At 39.5% G+C, this 18,331-nt stretch overlaps 1 protein-coding gene across 5 annotated transcripts in view; it reads right to left on the bottom strand.

Annotated features, from left to right (window-relative positions):
* Positions 1 to 18,331, bottom strand: part of atm (ATM serine/threonine kinase) — a 76,242-nt gene that overhangs the window by 8,974 nt on the left and 48,937 nt on the right. For 4 of the 5 annotated variants that reach the window (XM_036556174.1, XM_036556173.1, XM_036556176.1 and 1 more), the window contains exons 38-54: positions 17,318 to 17,426; positions 17,080 to 17,238; positions 15,782 to 15,890; positions 14,678 to 14,766; positions 14,408 to 14,510; positions 13,803 to 13,951; positions 13,265 to 13,369; positions 13,049 to 13,168; positions 9,031 to 9,265; positions 7,407 to 7,574; positions 6,022 to 6,141; positions 4,570 to 4,787; positions 3,008 to 3,215; positions 2,755 to 2,883; positions 1,769 to 1,909; positions 1,230 to 1,368; positions 46 to 128 (exon numbers count right to left, since the gene is read on the bottom strand). In XM_036556174.1, coding sequence (XP_036412067.1) covers positions 46 to 128; positions 1,230 to 1,368; positions 1,769 to 1,909; positions 2,755 to 2,883; positions 3,008 to 3,215; positions 4,570 to 4,787; positions 6,022 to 6,141; positions 7,407 to 7,574; positions 9,031 to 9,265; positions 13,049 to 13,168; positions 13,265 to 13,369; positions 13,803 to 13,951; positions 14,408 to 14,510; positions 14,678 to 14,766; positions 15,782 to 15,890; positions 17,080 to 17,238; positions 17,318 to 17,426 — 2,384 coding nt within the window. Of the gene's footprint in view, positions 1 to 45; positions 129 to 1,229; positions 1,369 to 1,768; positions 1,910 to 2,754; positions 2,884 to 3,007; positions 3,216 to 4,569; positions 4,788 to 6,021; positions 6,142 to 7,406; positions 7,575 to 9,030; positions 9,266 to 13,048; positions 13,170 to 13,264; positions 13,370 to 13,802; positions 13,952 to 14,407; positions 14,511 to 14,677; positions 14,767 to 15,781; positions 15,891 to 17,079; positions 17,239 to 17,317; positions 17,427 to 18,331 lie in introns of those variants that run through there. The other variant, XM_036556177.1, reaches the window with a different exon arrangement.

The following is an 18,331-nucleotide window of genomic DNA, read 5'->3' as shown; positions in this document are numbered from 1 at the left end:
GTAAATGTAATGTGATTAGACTCAGTAAATCACAGCCACTGTTACCTTGATCTCCATGGTGGGGATAATGACGTCATCTAGATCTTTGATTTGCATGATGGGCTGATCTGCTGGAATGGGTATCGCCTCTGTACAAACACAGGGAACATGCAGCGTTGTGTTTTTTTAGTTCTCCTTTACTTCTTGAATTATTCAATTCAGTTCAGCTTTACTGTCATTATAACAATAAAAGGTTGTACAGTATAACGAAACACTGTCAGGCTACTTCGCAATGCAGTGATAAAAACAGATAAACAGACATTAGTGTAAAGACAACAGGTGCACAGACAGTAAATACAGAATACGTTTGAACAGTAGCTGTAGGTCAAAAGGCAGAGGTAGAGTGCAAACTGTAGTTACTATACCATAATAAATAAACTACAGTAAATAAGATAAAACAATAAGAAACATAGTCTTTAAATTAAATGTGAAGTGAGCTTGCTTCATCTCAGAGTGCTAAAATTAAAACATTACTACATGATGAGGGGTTTCCTCTTGAGCTTTCTGTCTTTTCTAAATGGAAAACTTGAAGAAAGAAAGTTAAAGGTGACCATTTACATAATTTTCATGCATTATGGTTAATAATCTATTGAGACAAAACAAGACAATCCAAATTAGGGTATGTTAAAACTAGAGGTGTCATCATACACAACCTTAAAACTACAGTGATTTTTCCTCCTTTGGAAGATGCTCTTTCAGACGCAACACATTTACCTTGTAAATCATTTTTGCAAAGGGCATTACATCTTCCTCAAAAACACTATTTTACTCAGTGTGCAGAAATACAAAAGTAACAACAAACAAATTTTCTAAATAAAAAAATTAAAATTCTAAGAGATCAAATATTCTACACTGTTTAACAGACACTTAATGTCTAAAGCCATTCACAACAGTAGATAAATAAGTTCTAATTCTGTTCTACACACGTCGGTTTGGCTCTGATAAATAAAGTTCCGAACTGTTTCAGCGTCCGCCGTGCTGCCCTCCGACAAAACCAACCCCAAAGAACCGTTAAAACCCCAAATTGTCAGTGCACAAGCTTGAAATAGGATATGAAATTATCAGTGTTAATTCCAATATCAGACCTATAAAAAAGAATTACAATTTCCCACTCTGGTATATCGTTCATCCCCAGTTCAAATGGATTCTAATATATGCTCCCCTGAGGAAACAGAACCAGCTGAACTCACTCTTCTCAGTTTTATGCCGGTTCGCGTCCATGTAGGCCAGGGTGATGTAGGCACTGCAGAGCGTCTCGATACCACGGATCATCTGAGCCTTCCGCTTCCGGATCTCGTTCATGATTTTCAGGGCCACCTCAGCTCTTTCCTGTCAAACAGCAGCACAGATCATCACTGATCAATACTTTATTTGAAGTCAAGTCAAGTCAAAGTTAATTTACATAGCGCTTTTTACAACAGCCGTTGTCAAAAAGCAGCTTGAGTGTCGCCAGTGCTGACAGCAGCAAGCAAAATCTCCCTAAGAGCAAAAGGAAGAAACCTTGAGAGACTCAAAAGGGGAGCCCATCCTCCTCTGGACCACACCAGATAGCAAACAATAACAAGCAGGATGAAGGATTAAAATTGATTATTCAAAAAAAAGTATTACCATTTACCTTTACCAATCATAATTGATGATTTTGGATAAATGTACCAAACATAAAACTACAAAGTAATATAGAAAATAAATATTTGTGCCCCCCCTAACGTAAAGGGGGTCTTAGACATACCAGGTCCAGCGGCGAGAGCTGCCGTGCGCTGCTCTTGGACAGTCGGCTGCGGGAGAAACTCTCGTCTTTGTTGGCATTGACCAGCGCGAGGATGATGAAGAGGGTGTGATGAGGATGGTCCATACATGCCTGACAGATCAGCTGATCAAGAGACCCATTAGGACAGTTGAGTAATCAAAGCATCACTAATGTGCTGTGATATTTTATGAAGATTAGGGCTGACCACAATGATTCAAACACTCGAGTCACAGGACGCTGGTACTCACTTCTCTATTTAGGTTTGTGTTGTGCTGATGGAAATGTATCTGTTCCACTTCAGATATTATTATTTTATTGTTGTTTTTATAATACAGGGCGATTCGAAAAGATTCATCCGATTTCAAAATGATTCATTTCACTTGTAAATCATTACAGATCAATGCAGTAAACTGTAAATGGTTTAAATGAGCAGAAAGTTTATTATGGAATTGTACAAGTGCTCAATATGAACCTCCTCCAGCAGTACAGACAACATCAACGCCACAGTCAAACTCATCACATACTCGATTGAGCATGTCAGGTGTCGCTGGACTCACAGCTCTTTCAGTGCGATTTTGGAGATCATCCAGTGTTGTGGAACCAACGACGAACGCTCTGAGCTGTTGGAGGTTCACTGCCCACGAAAATCACGCTGCGCAGTTATGACGGATTCACTCTTATTGAAGTGGAAAACGCAGAGCTCTCTTTCAGTTGGATTGTGATTGGTTCCTAGGCGCCTCAAGGTTGTAAAAATCTGGTGCTTTGAAATCGGATGAATCTTTTTGAACCACCCCGTGTTAACAAGTACTTAAAGACTCTTAAAAACACTTCTGCACTCCTGGTCCTATAGTGGTCCATGATGGTCCATGTTTAGTAGGTGTTTCTGATAAAATTGCCAAGGTATAACAATAATAACAGCATGAAAATCAAAAAAACATCAGAAAGAACACATTTTAGAAGAGAGGTACCTCAGTGAGAACATTGTGGAACCCTGCATCTTCTGAAGTGACCGGGTTGGAGACTTTAGTGCCCATGCGGGCAGCCAGCTGGTACATCAGGGGCAGGAACTTGTACGACGGGATCTTTTTCACACCTTCCTGTTTCATTCACGTTGAAAAAAACAGCAAACCACGGCTTTTAATCAGAACAGTGATCAGATTTAGGCAGCAATAGTTTGTGTATTGAACAGTTCTTGAACTGTGGGTGCTGCAGTCGCCTCACCTTCATCATATCGTTGACGTTCTTGACGTCAGCGTTCTCCAGCCAGAGCGAGGCCAGACGGAAGACCCAGGTGTCGTGCTCCTCGCCCAGCTCCAAGCACCGGATGTAGTTCTCCACAGCCTTGAGGAGGAAACGCCGGCGGTCGGCCTGCAGGTTGGACAGAGCTCGCACGTCCAGCTCCAGCTCCCTCTGGACCTTCACAGTGTATCTGCGTATGAGGAGCGAGAATCATTAAAAAGGTTTCACTTTGATTTGCATCAAACAGAACTGGTCATTTCAGGTGTCGAGTATCAGGATTAGAACGGGATAGAGATTATCCACATAAAGACGCAGGTGTCAACACAAAATCTGATCTCTCAAATCGCCTCAGAAGACACACTTTAACCAGACGTTCCACAAGTGTAAACGCTTCCGTCTCTCCAAGCCACATTTGACAACCTAACACAGGCTCTATACCGCCCTCTGGTGGAGTTCAGACAGTTCATGGTTCTTAAATATGAAAATGTAACCTAGGGCTGATGATTATGAGACTTTATGTGATGATTGTCACATAAATAATTGCAATTAACGATTTAATTGTTGTTTTTGTTGATTTTCTACACTTATTAAAGTGGCCCAATTCTTGCTTTCTAGCTGTTCATTCAAACAAATGTTTTCATATGTAGAGTCAATCAGACCTACAATTTTTCTTCAAAGTGAAAATTCATCCTTTTTTTGTTCCATTAATGCATCTTAAGGAATGCACTTACTGTTTTCTTTTCTTTTATTTATTTACATTATTTCATTACATTATATCTTTTATTTACATTTATTTACATTATTGATTACATTACTGAATCTCATGCTAAATCATAGGTGTATTTTATTTATCTGCACATATGGACACCTTACTGTACATACTGCACTTCTGGCACATCTGGACACTTCACACCTGGGCACTTAATTTCAGTACCAATATCTGCACATATTTATTCAGTATTGTCATATGCTGTTGCCTGCGCCTCCTTGTACATTCATTACTGCGCTGCCTTTCTTATCTCAGGACAGATCTTATTGCATATTTTTGTATATTTCTAGTTGTATTTACGACTGTAGATGGGTTTTTGTACATTCTTCTTTTTATATTGTATCACCCTTATTATTATAACTGTGCTGTGTGACTGATACTGGCTGCTAAATTTCCTTTGGGATCAATAAAGTATCTATCTGTCTGTCTGTCTGTCTGTCTATCTATCTATCTTCTCATCTATTTGCCTCAACTCAACACGACAAATTTTTGCCTGTTGCAGCACAATATGATTATGAAATCTAATTACTGTCTAAAATCATTGCAGGCAGCCTAAATAATCACGATCATCTCAAATAACTGGGATTAGGCGATGATGTAGTAATTGTGACAGATCTAGTAAAGCATCACCTTACAGTTTCGTGACGATTCGAATGTTAGAAAACTGTAACTCGACCATTAAGAGCTTCTGAAGGCTTCAAAGTAGCTCAGCTGGTTGGTCCCTCATGACCTGTGGACACAGATCGATGTTCCTTCCCTTTTTTCAGGTGCTGACCTGTTGTTGGTGACTTTCCTCTCCTTCATGAGATCCACCTCCTCTTTGGCTTTCTCCAGCAGAGCCTGCTTGTTTTCAAACTCTGATGACCTCATGTAGTTCTCAATGCCCTGATACTGCGCGTCGGAGAAGCGAGCCAGCGACAGGAAGGCTTGGGTCTTCTGGCTCTGCAGTTTGGGGTCTGAAGTCCCACCATGGCCCACGATAACCTCCACAGCCTGGTCACAAAAAACAACAAGCCTCACTTTTTAAAACCTCTACAAGAAACATGACGTTCTCATTAACAGTGCACCAATCAGGAACACTTTTCCAAAAGCAATAAGGACATCAGTTTATTTCTCCTGTTACACCAACAAATGACTGCAAAATGCTACAGTGGCACCAGAGAGAGTCCTCAATGAATGGGAGTGAATAGAACTAAACAGCTGAAAATGCCCATTAAATATTTTTCTAGTCTTTCATGCAGGAATTTCCTTTAATTTTGGGAAGAAAATAATAAAACGCATAAATAAAAAAATCAACTGGTGAGCTGATCAGCTGGCTGTCTGAGTAAAACTGTTTACAATCACCGCTGTTATTAATAGATAAGTAAAAATTAAATAATAATAAAAAAACATGGTGTACTCTAAAAAAAAAAAAAGTAGACATTTTACCACCTTGTATAATAATATTTTTCTGAAGAGCAGTTTTAACACACAAAGCAGCTGGAAGTGCTTTGCAATCAAAATAGTAAAATTGAGCAATAAAAGCAGAAACACAAAATCAGAAAAAAGAACAAAATGGAAAAAAATGAAAAATAAAAAGAAATAAAATGACAAGCAAATAAAAAAAATGACAACTGTATTTTGAACCGTTTTGAAATACTTCTTAGAACTGTGTACTACACTTGACTGTCTAATTGTAAGAGGTGATGAGCTCCACAGTTTAGCGGCATAAAAACAGAAAGAAGCCTCTACACTGTTTCTGTAGTTATTAACGGAATTCGCCGCCAAAGCTCTCCTTCGATCACCATTTTTCAGTAGCCGCCATCACCATGACTGTACTGTGTTAAGAAAACAAGTGTATAAAGAGGATAAACTGTTTACAACCCATTCATTTTGGACTCTCGTGACTGCCCTCTAGTGTCTGGTGGTAGACATTATTGATCAGCAGTTATCCTCTCAACAAATACCCTGAAATAGTTACTGTCATAGTAAACGGGAATCCCTAAACAGATTGCGACTGAAATACAAATAGTCCCATAACAAAAACATGCATTATTCCATGTGCCAGAGGCCCACTGCATGGTACCAGCTCAACTTGACTCAACTCCTCTCACCTCTTTTTTGGTTTTCCACTTAGGCAAATCTGGTACCTAGTACTGGGTATTATTTTTGGTACCACCTCTGTCGAGGTTCCAAGCGAGCTGAGCCGATAACAAAAGGTGACGTAAAAACACTGAGTGATTTTTACCCTCTCCAGATAGCTGTCCAGTATGACGGCAGGACTCTCCAGACACGTCTCAGACAGCCAGCTCCCACAGAGCCTCAGACACTCGGCGTACACCGGCACCACAGCGGGGTTCACCTCCACCTGCTCTCACAAACACACATATGAATCATAAAAATGCTGTAGCATCATCTGTCACATCAAAACCTCTACAACACAAATCAAGCCATTTTATTTACTATCCAAAACCACCAGTGAACCTACACGAGTCGTGATGTTGATTTGACAAAAGTCATAAAGTAGTAAAAATGAATAAATAAGTTTTGACTGAGGCCTATTTTGTCTCACAACACCCTGTATGTATCCCTCCACCATGAACGGATTTTAAAAATACATTTTAGAACAAAATCTATCGTAAAACAACGTCTCCGATATCAGGCAGCGTTTTCATAACCATTTCATGTAGTAACTTTCTGTGAGGGAGCTTTTAGAGGTGGACATCTGGTTCCTGTCACCACCACTGTGAACAGTTTTGACTCGGTACGTTTCTCTAGAACAGAGCGTTTCACACCAAACCACTCTGAACGACTCTGTTTACATCTTAACAGTTTGATTATGCAGGAAATTTTAAAGTCTGTGTACTTCTCCTTTAAAGACTATACATGAATCAGTCATCACGTAAATTTCCTTTTTAATGTTTTTTTTTCCTTCCTCATATAAGAAATGGTGTTATTTATCTATTATTTAAGGACAAAGACTGTGAATTAGTGCGTGGCTATAAACGTTATGATACCTGCCATCGGCTGTTGTTGCTAGGTTACAGGTGAACAAGGCGGAGGAATAATTAAATAGATTTAATTGGTGAGAACTAACTGTTAGGGCTGGGTGATTAACTAATTAATTATGATTAATACTAAATCAAATATGATTTTGGTTTCCAACCATTGTGAAAACAATTATTAAAACGACTATTGTGCTGCATTCTGTTTCACAATGATGCTCTCGTTCTGTCTTGTGTTATAAATCCAGCGCACCCCTCTCCTAAGAACCCAAACTCAGAGCTAAGAGCCAAAAGTCCAAACTCACTTTGGTCAACGACAAAGGTAAAACCGATTCAGCTGTTTGGGAGCACTTTGGTTTCAAGGAGGCTGACAAACACTGTGTGACCGATCTGTTTAATCATCTGAAATTTAATCTTTTAAAACATTTTTAAAGCTCAATAAATGCGCCATGTTGCCAAAGTTGATGAGTTGTCGTGTTAACGAATCATGATCTCAATATTGACCAAAATAATCGTGATTATGATTTTTGCCATAATCAAACAGCCCTACTACCTGTGCTATAATCAGTTTGGACCAATTGTGTTGGGTGACCCCCAGTTCAACGTGTACCCCGAACCTGGCACTGACCAGACTTTCCAGCTTGTCGATCATTTGTCTGAGCAATCCCAGGGCCAGTCCCTGCTCCTTCTTCACCCAGAACACCTGAGCCTCCTCCAGCTGCCAGGCCCAGGAGCTGACGGAGCCCGAGCTGACCCCGCTGTGCTGCTTCATCTGAAACACCGCTCGCTCTGCCAGCTGCACATAACAGTGAGGAGAGACGGGACACTGAGGAGAGAAGCCGTGCAAGCTGCTTCGCAACTGAACAAGGTGATCAAACTAACATTAACCACCAGTTATGATGCAGTCTAAACGAAGGGACCTCAGAAACCCCCAACTAATATCTATGCCAGGTGGTCAGCCCATATTTATACAGCCCATCCTTACACGTGAGCTTAGAGCTGAACGTGATCAGATTCTATTAGTAACCATGTAATTCTACAAACTGTCCTGACAATTTTAAAACACACTTTGTTTAAAAACATGAAAAATACATGCGGCATTTAAACGTGCAGCCCATCAGACGGAGCCTCTCGTAGGAGATTTTAAAATATGCCATGAGATTAGAAGTGGGCGATGAGGCAAAGTGTCATATCACGATACTTTATGAAGTTTTTTTACGATACATGATGTCACAATATTTATTTTTTCAGATTTTTATCTGATATGTTACTATCAAAAACTATGAATTCAATTCTTTGTATTGAACATTCTACACACTGTGCTGCATTAAATCCAATTAAACAGGACTAATTACACTCTGTTTAATAAGATATGCAGTTGGTAAGTGGTTTCAAGTGCTGATGATGTCCACTACATACTCAGAAAAGCTTTTTGTGACTTATTTGTGATTTATTTATCGTACATACATACATACATACATACATAATCAATGATTTTTAAGGCTAATCAATTAATCATGACAGAACTGTGTCATAACTATAATTAAATATCAAATGGCTGGGGCCGAACACTGGATTAGGAAGGGATAAAGTGTATGATTAATGTATTAATATAAGAAATGTGTTTAATGTATGAAAGGTGATTTATAAATAAACATTATTATTATTTTTTTATTTTTGGGAACCTTGACACTCTAGGCAGCACCTCAAGTATGACAGGCGCCCTGAGAGCTTTAACTAACAGCTGTACAATATTAGGATCTGAGATCACACAGTGCAGTGATAGTATTTCAAAGAATCCACAATATCAAGTGTTGAATTTCACGATGTTATTAGGGGTGTTATTTTATTTATTAATACGCTTTTCTGAGCATATTGTGGTTATAATCAGCACAGAAAACACTAACTACATGTTAATTACAAAGTGAGCATTATCAGACCTGTTTAGAAGAATTTAGCGCTAGCCACTTATTAAAACTCCGAAAAATGAAATATTGTGATGTGCAGCATATTGTGTATTGTGAAAATACCTTGAAGTATCATGATTAACTTTTTTGCCACTTGTTATCGAACTATGTAAGTGGAGCTAATAAAGTGGACAATGAGTAAAGAAACAACAAGGTGGTTTTCATGTTATGGATGACCAATGAGGCATACAAGCGTATGAGCACATCAGACTGTCCAGCAGGTCCCGATTTGTGACAGGTACGTTTCCGTTATAAAGCCCAGGTGAAGCCGAGTGAAACACAAACCTGCGTGTTTCCCGCTGAGCGGGCCAGCCTGCACAGCTCCATCAGGTGGGAGGAGTAGGAGGAGCTAAGGTAGGTCTTCTTGCTCGGATCAGACTCGCAGGTGAGCAGCGTTTCCTGAATGGATGACCGTAGAGCCAGGATGGGTTCCACCAGGCTGAAGTCGCTGTCCGTCAACAGGTCCAAGTGCTGATGCCACTTACTGTAGACCTCCACCAGATCAGAGTCAGAAACGGGTCTAAACAGGAAACAGACACACGTAAAAGAGTGGTACAAACATACGTCGTACAAAGAGACGTGTTACAGTAACCTGATTACTTTTCCTGTAACAAAGCCCCATTAAGGCCACTGCACACCGGAAACGCTGCGTCCAAAAATTTAAAACCAATGTTTTTAAAGGAAGTTTGCACACCAATGCCGACATTCTGCACATAAAGCGGCCACAGAGAGCCAGAGAGCCAGAGTAGACCACATTTTCTGGTTCTATACAGAGCCATCTTCAAAAAGGTTCTATATAGAACCACTGTTTACTAAAGAACCCTTGAAGAAGCATTTTTTAAATGTATAGAGTGTAAAAAAGTTCTACAGCAGTGCTCTGTAGCAGCACTATGCAGCACAATCTGTGTGCGGTGGCCTTAACTGATTACAGCCTAAAGTCTTATCATCCTACTAACTTAACATTTACATTACTTGTGTTACTCAAGTGTCCCTGAGAGCTGAATACGCCTTTAAAGCATAATACACTCGAGGTGGGCTGTATGATGAGGTATTGGCACAAGCCAAGATCAAGGGCCAGATACGTGAAACCTCTTAAGAAAAAACTTGTGAAGGTTTTTAAGACAAACACAAAAAAGTTCATAAGAATGATCTCAAATCCAATTTTCTAAAAAAAATAAAAAATAAAAAATAAAATAACACGTTCCTTAAGATTTCCTTAATAAAATCCCTATTGTATTCTTAATAAGCTGCATGTTACAGCTTACCATAAACAAGAAATACATTTTGAATTTAGTTTAATCCACTCTGAAGAGCAAAATAGAGGAAAAACATCAAACCAAGCGTTTAAAACATTTTAGCAAACAAGAACTAGAGATGGAAGAAACAGCCAAGAGGACTAAAATCCTCCTTAGAAAATACAATAATTGTGGAGTGACGGTGGAAAGCGAGAGACAAGGATGAAGAGCAGCAGAGGCAACGATAGAGTTTGATAAATTTCAATGCTCACCTTGTCAACTCTCACAGCCTGACGTACGGTTACGAACACATTTAAGAACATAATGTATTCAAGAAAACCGCTTGTTCTTAGAATTACTCTTAAGACAGGAGTTGAGAAGAAATTTGAAGAAGTTTCTTAAGAAATCTTAGGAAATTATTTGAAGAATAATTTTTTGTAACGTTTTTCTTAAGAATGAAATTAAGAAAAAAATAATAGAAGAGAATTTTCCTTCTTAAGACACTTTCATGAATCCATCCGCTGCACAGCAGTGATCTCACAGTACAGCACCACCTCCAGGGTATTACTGAGTTTATACTGCCATTTCATTATTGAGATCTATTATTAGATCTTGAGACTTTGGCACCACAAAACCCGACTAACGAGAAAGAAAAAACAGTCCCAACTGAGCTCTGCTGAACATTTATGCTGCTGAACGAAGAATCGTATCACAAAATCTTCAAGATGTCTACAATGGAAACAGACTGGACATCTGCTAATAGCCTGAGAGAACCAGCTAAACATCTTACAGGTGTGTAACTCATTTAAAAGCAACATCAGAAGCTCCCAGCAGATTAAAAACATGCTTCTGCCAAGTGGAACTTTCAACCTCCTTATAAATGTTAGAGGACGGGTCATACAGTTCGCATTTCCCCACCTCATGGATCAGTTTCTCATCCGGGTTTGGCTAGTTTAACTGTGTTCTGATGAAAGGCAGCATATTTAAGGTGTGTAAAGTTATGACTGTTATTTATGGAATGGTTAGTTGTCGTTCTCACACCAACGACTTTTCAAGCGATTTCACTCTTGCAGACAAAAAAAAAAAATTCCAACGTCAGAATAAAATCATGGAAGTGTTGCTAGAGTTACATCGCTCTCGCATCATCTTGATCGTTTAGTGTGAGGTGATCAGGATGGTGGTCTTAACTCCTTTTTCTCGTCTTGACGTTGGAATAAAATCAGCCGTGTTTAATATTATCATTAGTTTTAAGTCTTGGCTCATAAAAAAAGTGACATGTCAGGTGCACAAGAGAGAGCAAGGGGGAGAGAGCATGATAGACACAGAGAGAGAGAGAGAGAGAGAGAGAGAGAGAGAGAGACAGAGAGAGAGAGAGACAGAGACAGACAGAGAGAGAAAGAGAGAGAGAACACAGAGAACAGAGAAACACAGAGACAGAGACAGAGAGAGAGAGAGAGATGTATTACATTACCAACTGCATTTTTCATATGTACCTTTTTTTTGGTTTTTTTATTTATTTATTTTTATTACTATTATTATTAAGAGTGGTAATGGTAGAATTTTACTTTATTTTATTGTATTTTATTACATTTGGGATGTCCATACTCATTCTATGCTTATATGTACTACAATATTTATTTTTGTTTCTATTTGTTTTCTATTTATTAATTTATTTGTTTTTTCTCCTATTCATTTATATTTTAATAATAATTCAATTTAAGATGTATTTACAGCTTTGGCAACATAGGTCTTATATCCTGTCACGCCAATAAAGCATATCTGATTTGAAAAAAATTTGAGAGAGAGAGAGAGAGAGAGAGAGAGAGAGAGAGAGAGAGAGAGAGAGAGAGAGAGAGATCTATGCATATATGCCTGAAAGTGCTCCACTTTAAAACAACAACCATATTAACTTAAAAATGTAAACTGGCTGTTTTAATATTTCAGGTTCACTGAGTGTAACAGTGATGTAAGGAAATGTGCAGACGACTTTAAGAATGATGCTACTGAAGAATCATCGATGTTTTCTTCTTCTTTATCTTTTTGTGTTTACAGTGGTTTCTTATTTTCTTTGTTTGTTTTTTACGGTTTAGTTCATAACACCCAGTCAACAATGCTGAATCGCTGCATGCTTTGTTGATGCATAAATCTTCATATTAAATAAAAAAGTAACTGCACAAAATTTACTGGTTAATTAATAAAATTAATTAAGAGTATACAGTTCTACAGTGAACTGTGCTGAGAAGATCTTTAGCGTGACATCCCATCTGTCCCACTACAGAGTGGAGAAGGAAAAGGGTTTCTCTGCTTGTAAATTTCCACCAGGTGCATGATGGGAAATAATCTCAAAAGATCTAGCTGCAGTCTTGCAAATAGTGACACTGCAAGATCCCCTGTCTTTGCAAAATCACAGTCTGTGACTAAAAACTCTGACACTGCCTCTAGATGTGAGAGGGTGTCAGACTTCAGTCTTTCAAAAGTCTTTTCAAAGTCTTCTAGTGTATGTTAGCATTAGGTGGAGAAAATACTTCAGAGCTTCGGTTATTGGGACATATAAGCATTTACAGAATTACAGTACGCAGTACGAAGTCAGAACTAACTGTGGTATAAAGTGACTAACATCTTTTCAACCAACCAATCAGCCTTAGTAAACGTGGAGTACTTTGAGGGAGACCCTCACTTACAATGTAGCAGTCAACATGGAAATCAGGGGTTGAAAAAAGACTGTAAAAACATATCAAATGCTAAAAAAATACTAATAATCATGAAAGAAAATTTAATAGCAAAAATGAATCAAATAAACTGCAAAAATAAAATAACTTAATAAATAGCAGATCAAATAGGAATAAAATAATTCCCTGTAATGAATTCCAGCTACAAGCGGATTTTCCCAGTTCAGTAAAAGCTCTCAGCCCCCGAAGGCTGATCAGTCACTGAACAAGTCCCATAAACTGCATTATTTACACTGAGCAACTCTGTGATGTATGATGGCAACTGGCCTCAAAGCACTTTGCAGATAAATTCTAACAGAACAAAATAAGTGCAGCGCGCCATTATGACCGCAATCTCACCCTGAAAAGAGCGGTTTGACACTCTGGAGTTCCTCGATCATCTGTAAGCTGCAGAGAGCAGGATAGAGAGAGGACACAGCTTCCAAACTGCCACGGCAGAGCTCCTCCACCCCGTTACCCCCTGAGAAAACAAGCAAAACAATGACCGTTTCAGCAGGTTGATGGTCTGCAGACCTGCTACGTGTGTATTTGTGTGTGGGTTAATTCTGTGCCCACCTGGCACATTTTAGAGTTTGTTCAAACACAGTGAAGTCCTTGTCCTTCAGAGCTTGCAGAGCAGTAAATATGGACTCATTAAAGCCAGGATTCAGCTTCTCACTCCTGCAAAACAATGAAAGAAATCTACATTTTAGGCATAACCATGGATAAAACAGGTCACACAGCACTGAGCAAAACTCATAGGTAGGTCCATCACGGTCACAACATTTTAGCTGATGATTAATTGTAAAATAAATAGTTGCGATTAGTGATTTTATTGTCTTCTACAACTCAGCGCTATGGGTCTGAAAGGATGTGTAGCTGTCAAGAAGAACCTCACAGAGAAAAGGAGACGGACACATCAAACAAAGAAGATGAACAATGGACTGACCACCCCAGAGTCCAGACCTCAACACCACTGAATGTGTTTGATTACTTCAGAAACTGATCAACCAGCTTCTAAGATCGAACTTTGGAGGTGTGGCCGCAGATTTTTTTGAGAAACTGCAAGTTTAATCAGCCCCATTTCCTTTAATGCACTGTGATGCACTGTTACCTCCCAGGCAGGTCCTGGTCCCACTGTGTGCTCCTCCAGGCTGCCTGGAAGCGAAGCTCTCTGAGCTCAGGCCCCCAGTCGGCCACCTCCCTCTCCAGACCCACCAGGTACGTACTGAGGATGCTACACAGCCCGAGGTTCTGCAGACCCTGAAACATGGACATTACACTAAGACTGTTAGTCTAGCTATGATATGTTGACGTGAACAACGCACTTTGATTGTCAGGTCAGACTAAGGCACCGGTCTAAGCTCAGAGTGATTAAAGCATGCAGTCCGGGCTCATACTGGCAAAAATATTTGGGACAGATTTGGATGTAAACACTTGGAACGCTCCACTGAGTCGCATTCAGAGTTCTCATTACATACGTTATCATCAAAATACACAACATACAAAAGGAAATATAAAGAAGGAAGAAGAAATTTTACCAGGAATTGACATCATGAGATTCTTTTTGTTAACAGAACAAAATGGCTCCTCTTAACGTTTGGGTTGCGATCCCTGTATTTATTGCATGTAAACATAACTAGTAATGTGTTGAACACTGAGATGTAAAATCAAATGTGATGCTTCTGAAATTGGTGCACATTCCAGGTCAAACCATACCTCCACTATGCCAACCTGCCTCGTAACCTCTGGAAGGTTGGAGTGAAGGTCATACGAGGCCAGCGCCTTTCCCCACATGGCCTCATGCTCATAGGTCCTGATTCTGAAACACCACAAACCCAGAAAGATTCAAGAGATAAATAGAACATTCAATATCTTAAGAAAAGGGCTCTCATGCTGTCGTCACTAACATGGGTGGAAGTTAGTCTAGCTTTGCATTTTGGTGCCCAATTATGTCCCAATTCCTCTAATATAAGTAAGACGTCTCACCTGGTTAGAGGATTAATCAACTTGCCACCTCCACATCCATACAGGCTATCAGGCTCCCCGATGCTCCTGTACACCTCAATCAACAGGTCCTGCAAAATTAGCTGGAATTAATTACAGGAATCTCTAAAGCGTCACTCGCTGGTGTCACATGAACATTTTAAATTTTTAGTCATCTTCACTCAGCCTGATTTACTTAATTTAATAACTTTTAATATGATTTCTTTATTTTTTTTGCCATTAATTCACTTTCATTATTCTTTTTATTTATTTTATTATTGCCAAGTTATTGTTTTACATCTTCTATGACTTTATTTATTTTATTATTTATGTTTTTTTTTCCTTATTTGGTCTGGTTTTTTTTTATTCTGTCTATTTGATTTGGCTTGGCTATATTGTAAGTGAGGGTCTCCCTCAGTGTACTCCTAAAATAAAGGTTGACTGATTGATTGAATGAGTATCATAGCTACAAAACATCTAATGCATCGAAGTAGAATCAGATACACTTTGGCCCAATCCCATTTCACCCCTCGCCCCTACCACTGAGCCCTTAGGCCTCTGTTTTGCGTGTTCACGTCTAGGGGTAGTGTGTCCTGATTCTTGTTGAGAAAGAGGGGTAGGGTGAAGTGTTAGGGCTACATGACCCTCCAAACGGAGGTTTTTCAGAGACAACAGAGTGTTATGATAAAAAAAGAAAAACCGGCAAAATGGCTGCGCGAGCGACCAAAAAAACACACAAATTTTCTCCGTTAAAAATTGCGATAACCACTGTATTAACTTAGTTTAATGCTGTTTCAGTGTATTATGGTCGTTTTCCTCATAACATGAAGGCATATGATGTCCTAAATGTAACTAAAGCCCAGCAGTGAGGAGCTGAACTTTACCCTCCTCTGCTGTCACTGCAGACTGGCAGGGTCGCCTACAGAGCAGCGCTAGTAGCTGTTAATGAAGTAATGCTGTTTATTTGAGGGTCCCATTTCGTAGAGGAAGATTCAACCACTACCCTGTAACTCAGTTCCAAGGGGTTAGGGTGACACTCGAAAACAAGGGGTAGGGGTATAAAGAAGAAATGGGATTGAGCCTTAGAATAATGAGGCTGATGGTCACCTGCAGGCTAATGCCAGAGTCCTCCACACTCTTCTCAGACATGCTGCCGATGGACAGGTTCTGGCTGCTGTCATCAAATGTGATCCTTCTTGATGTTTTAGACTGAGCTCTATAAACACCACAAACAAGAAGGGAGTCAACATAAAAGTGGCCTCATTGGCACATTTTGAAACGAAAACATTAATAATCTTTCAGGAATAGTTTGAATATAAAACATGATTGTTTGCTGCTGTTACTGAAGCGTGAATGTAATATTCTCCAAATTCACCTTATTCGTTTTCCAGCAGTGTCTGATGGTCAGGAGGGTGAGTGTACGAGACACACAGATCAGAAAAGACCTGAGTAATTCAATGAAGGTGACTTCTTATTCAAATTTCCTGTTCCATCTTAAATGGTGCAGGAGTTAAACTCAGGCGTCCGTACAGGAGTCAGAATGTAACTGCTGCTCCATTAAAGGTGGAACGGGAAATTCAAACAAAAAGCTGCTGAATAAGAAGCCAAATTCAGCCTGTTTTTTTTCGCCTGGTGTCAGAAAGCAATGTTGCCAGGTTTATCAATATGTTATTGCGTGTTGTATTTTTTTACAATTTTGCACAATAAAAATATTTCAGATTTACTGTGGTTTTTAAAAGTGCTTAAGGTAGTAAAAGTGAAGATATCCAGGAATAACAAGCCACTGTGAACCTACAAAAATAATTTACTTAAGCATTTAAAATTTTATTTGAAAATACGTACAGACAGGTCTAAAATCCACCAATGAAAATGCTTCTATTTTGCATTCCGTTCTTATTCAATACAAACATATTCAGTACAAATTACAATATCAGCATAAAATTTTGAACAGTAGAATATTTGAAATTTTAATGGTGAGCTAGAAATAAAGCTGAATCTTCAGTATTTCTTCATTTCAACTCAATTCATTTCATAAATTTTCTTTGTTTAAAATTTTTTAAAATTCTAAAACTTTCTGTTGTTTATTTCCAGATTTAATAAAAGAGGGTCAGAAATTTTAATTATACCATTACATAATTTTTTGGCCTGCGTCACCACCACCCCCCTGCCAGACTATGGAACAGGTTGTCAGTCTACCAATTCACCTCAATTGAACTGAGGGAAATGTAGGGAGCATCACAGTCACCACTGTGGAGATGTTTATTTCTGTGGGTTTTGTTTGTTCTCAGATCTTTTCTCTCCAGACCCCACTGATGCAGTAATGTGTGGTAGAGCTCAAAGCTGGGGTTTCAAACTCTAGTGGACATGAGGAGGTTCTGCCTGATTTGCACAAAGACCAGAGATACCTGCGCTTCTCCTCCATGTTGGTCCGGATGTTGTCGACGTAGATCTCTGAGTACAGCAGTGCTGTGAAATGGGCTGAACACAGCTGTGCTGCTCGAGCCACTTCCAGATAGTTCAGATCCAGCCAGAAGTTGGACTCGCACACGGTTCCGCACTCAGCACTGCAACAACAGACAGTTTTCAGGGCTGATCCATCAGCTGGACAGAAGCAGAATGAGGAGAAAGGGAAAGTGTACGAACCTGCCGGGTCTCAGTGGTCGGCCCTGCTGCCTGAGGTAGTTAATGACGGCCAGCATGGTGCGCAGAGAGCACTTATCCGGCTGACTCTGTCCGTTTGCATCCGCCTCTCCTGTTTGGAATTATTATCCATTCTGAACAGAATTTCTTAACCTTTATGTTTCCATATATTTACATACTGTATTACAATATATTGAGTATTTAAGACTCAGGGAACCTAAATCTCAGGTTAATCTTGTTCTTGCAGAGAAACAGTAAACATGTACTGAGTTCACCCTTTGAATGTTCCACTGACCAATAAATGACCCATATATTTCACCATATTTCTCTCCTCTCAATGTAAACTGGACGGTCCTAATCTTGGGTGATGCCTCTGTAAGCATTCCCCTGACCAATCACAAAGCTGCTTCTCTAAGCTCCGCCCACACAGAACAGTTTCAGAGTCAGAGAAGCTTAGTGAGCTAAAGCTAATGAGTGACCAAAAGCTAGTGAGCTAGACTTCCTGTCTGTAGCTGCCCGTCGCCCATTCACTCGTTTATCAACACCATCATTGTTCACTCGTCTGTTCCTTCATCTGTCCATTCCATAAAAGCTGGATGCTGATTTTAGTTCTGTATGAGGGGCGGAGCAGGCTAGAAGTGTTGGACAAAGAGCTGTCAATCAAGCTGCTCATTAGCCACGCCCACACAGGTCTGATCAGCTTCTCTGATCTAATATTTTTCATTCCAGCTCTGCTGGGTGTTTAATATAACACTCAAGTTTAATACTTTACTCTGTGTTCCCTGAGACTTTACTGTGTGTTTACATTTTGGCAGAGTATCCAGAGGGACTTACGATTAAATCATGTTAAAGACGAAACTGAATGTAGCATATTGAGCATGTATTCTTACAGAAGCTCTTATTGGTGTATTGAAATGCCAACAGTGTTTCAGCCCTGGAAATTCTTTCCAGTCTAGCCTTGAACTTAAACGGCAAAACTTCTCACATAAACAGAGCCGTTCAGAGTGGTTTGGTGTG

The sequence above is a fragment of the Colossoma macropomum genome, unplaced genomic scaffold, assembly GCF_904425465.1.
Source record: "Colossoma macropomum unplaced genomic scaffold, Colossoma_macropomum, whole genome shotgun sequence".
Classification (NCBI taxonomy): Eukaryota; Metazoa; Chordata; class Actinopteri; order Characiformes; family Serrasalmidae; genus Colossoma; species Colossoma macropomum.
This window is presented reverse-complemented; position numbering and strand designations above follow the sequence as displayed.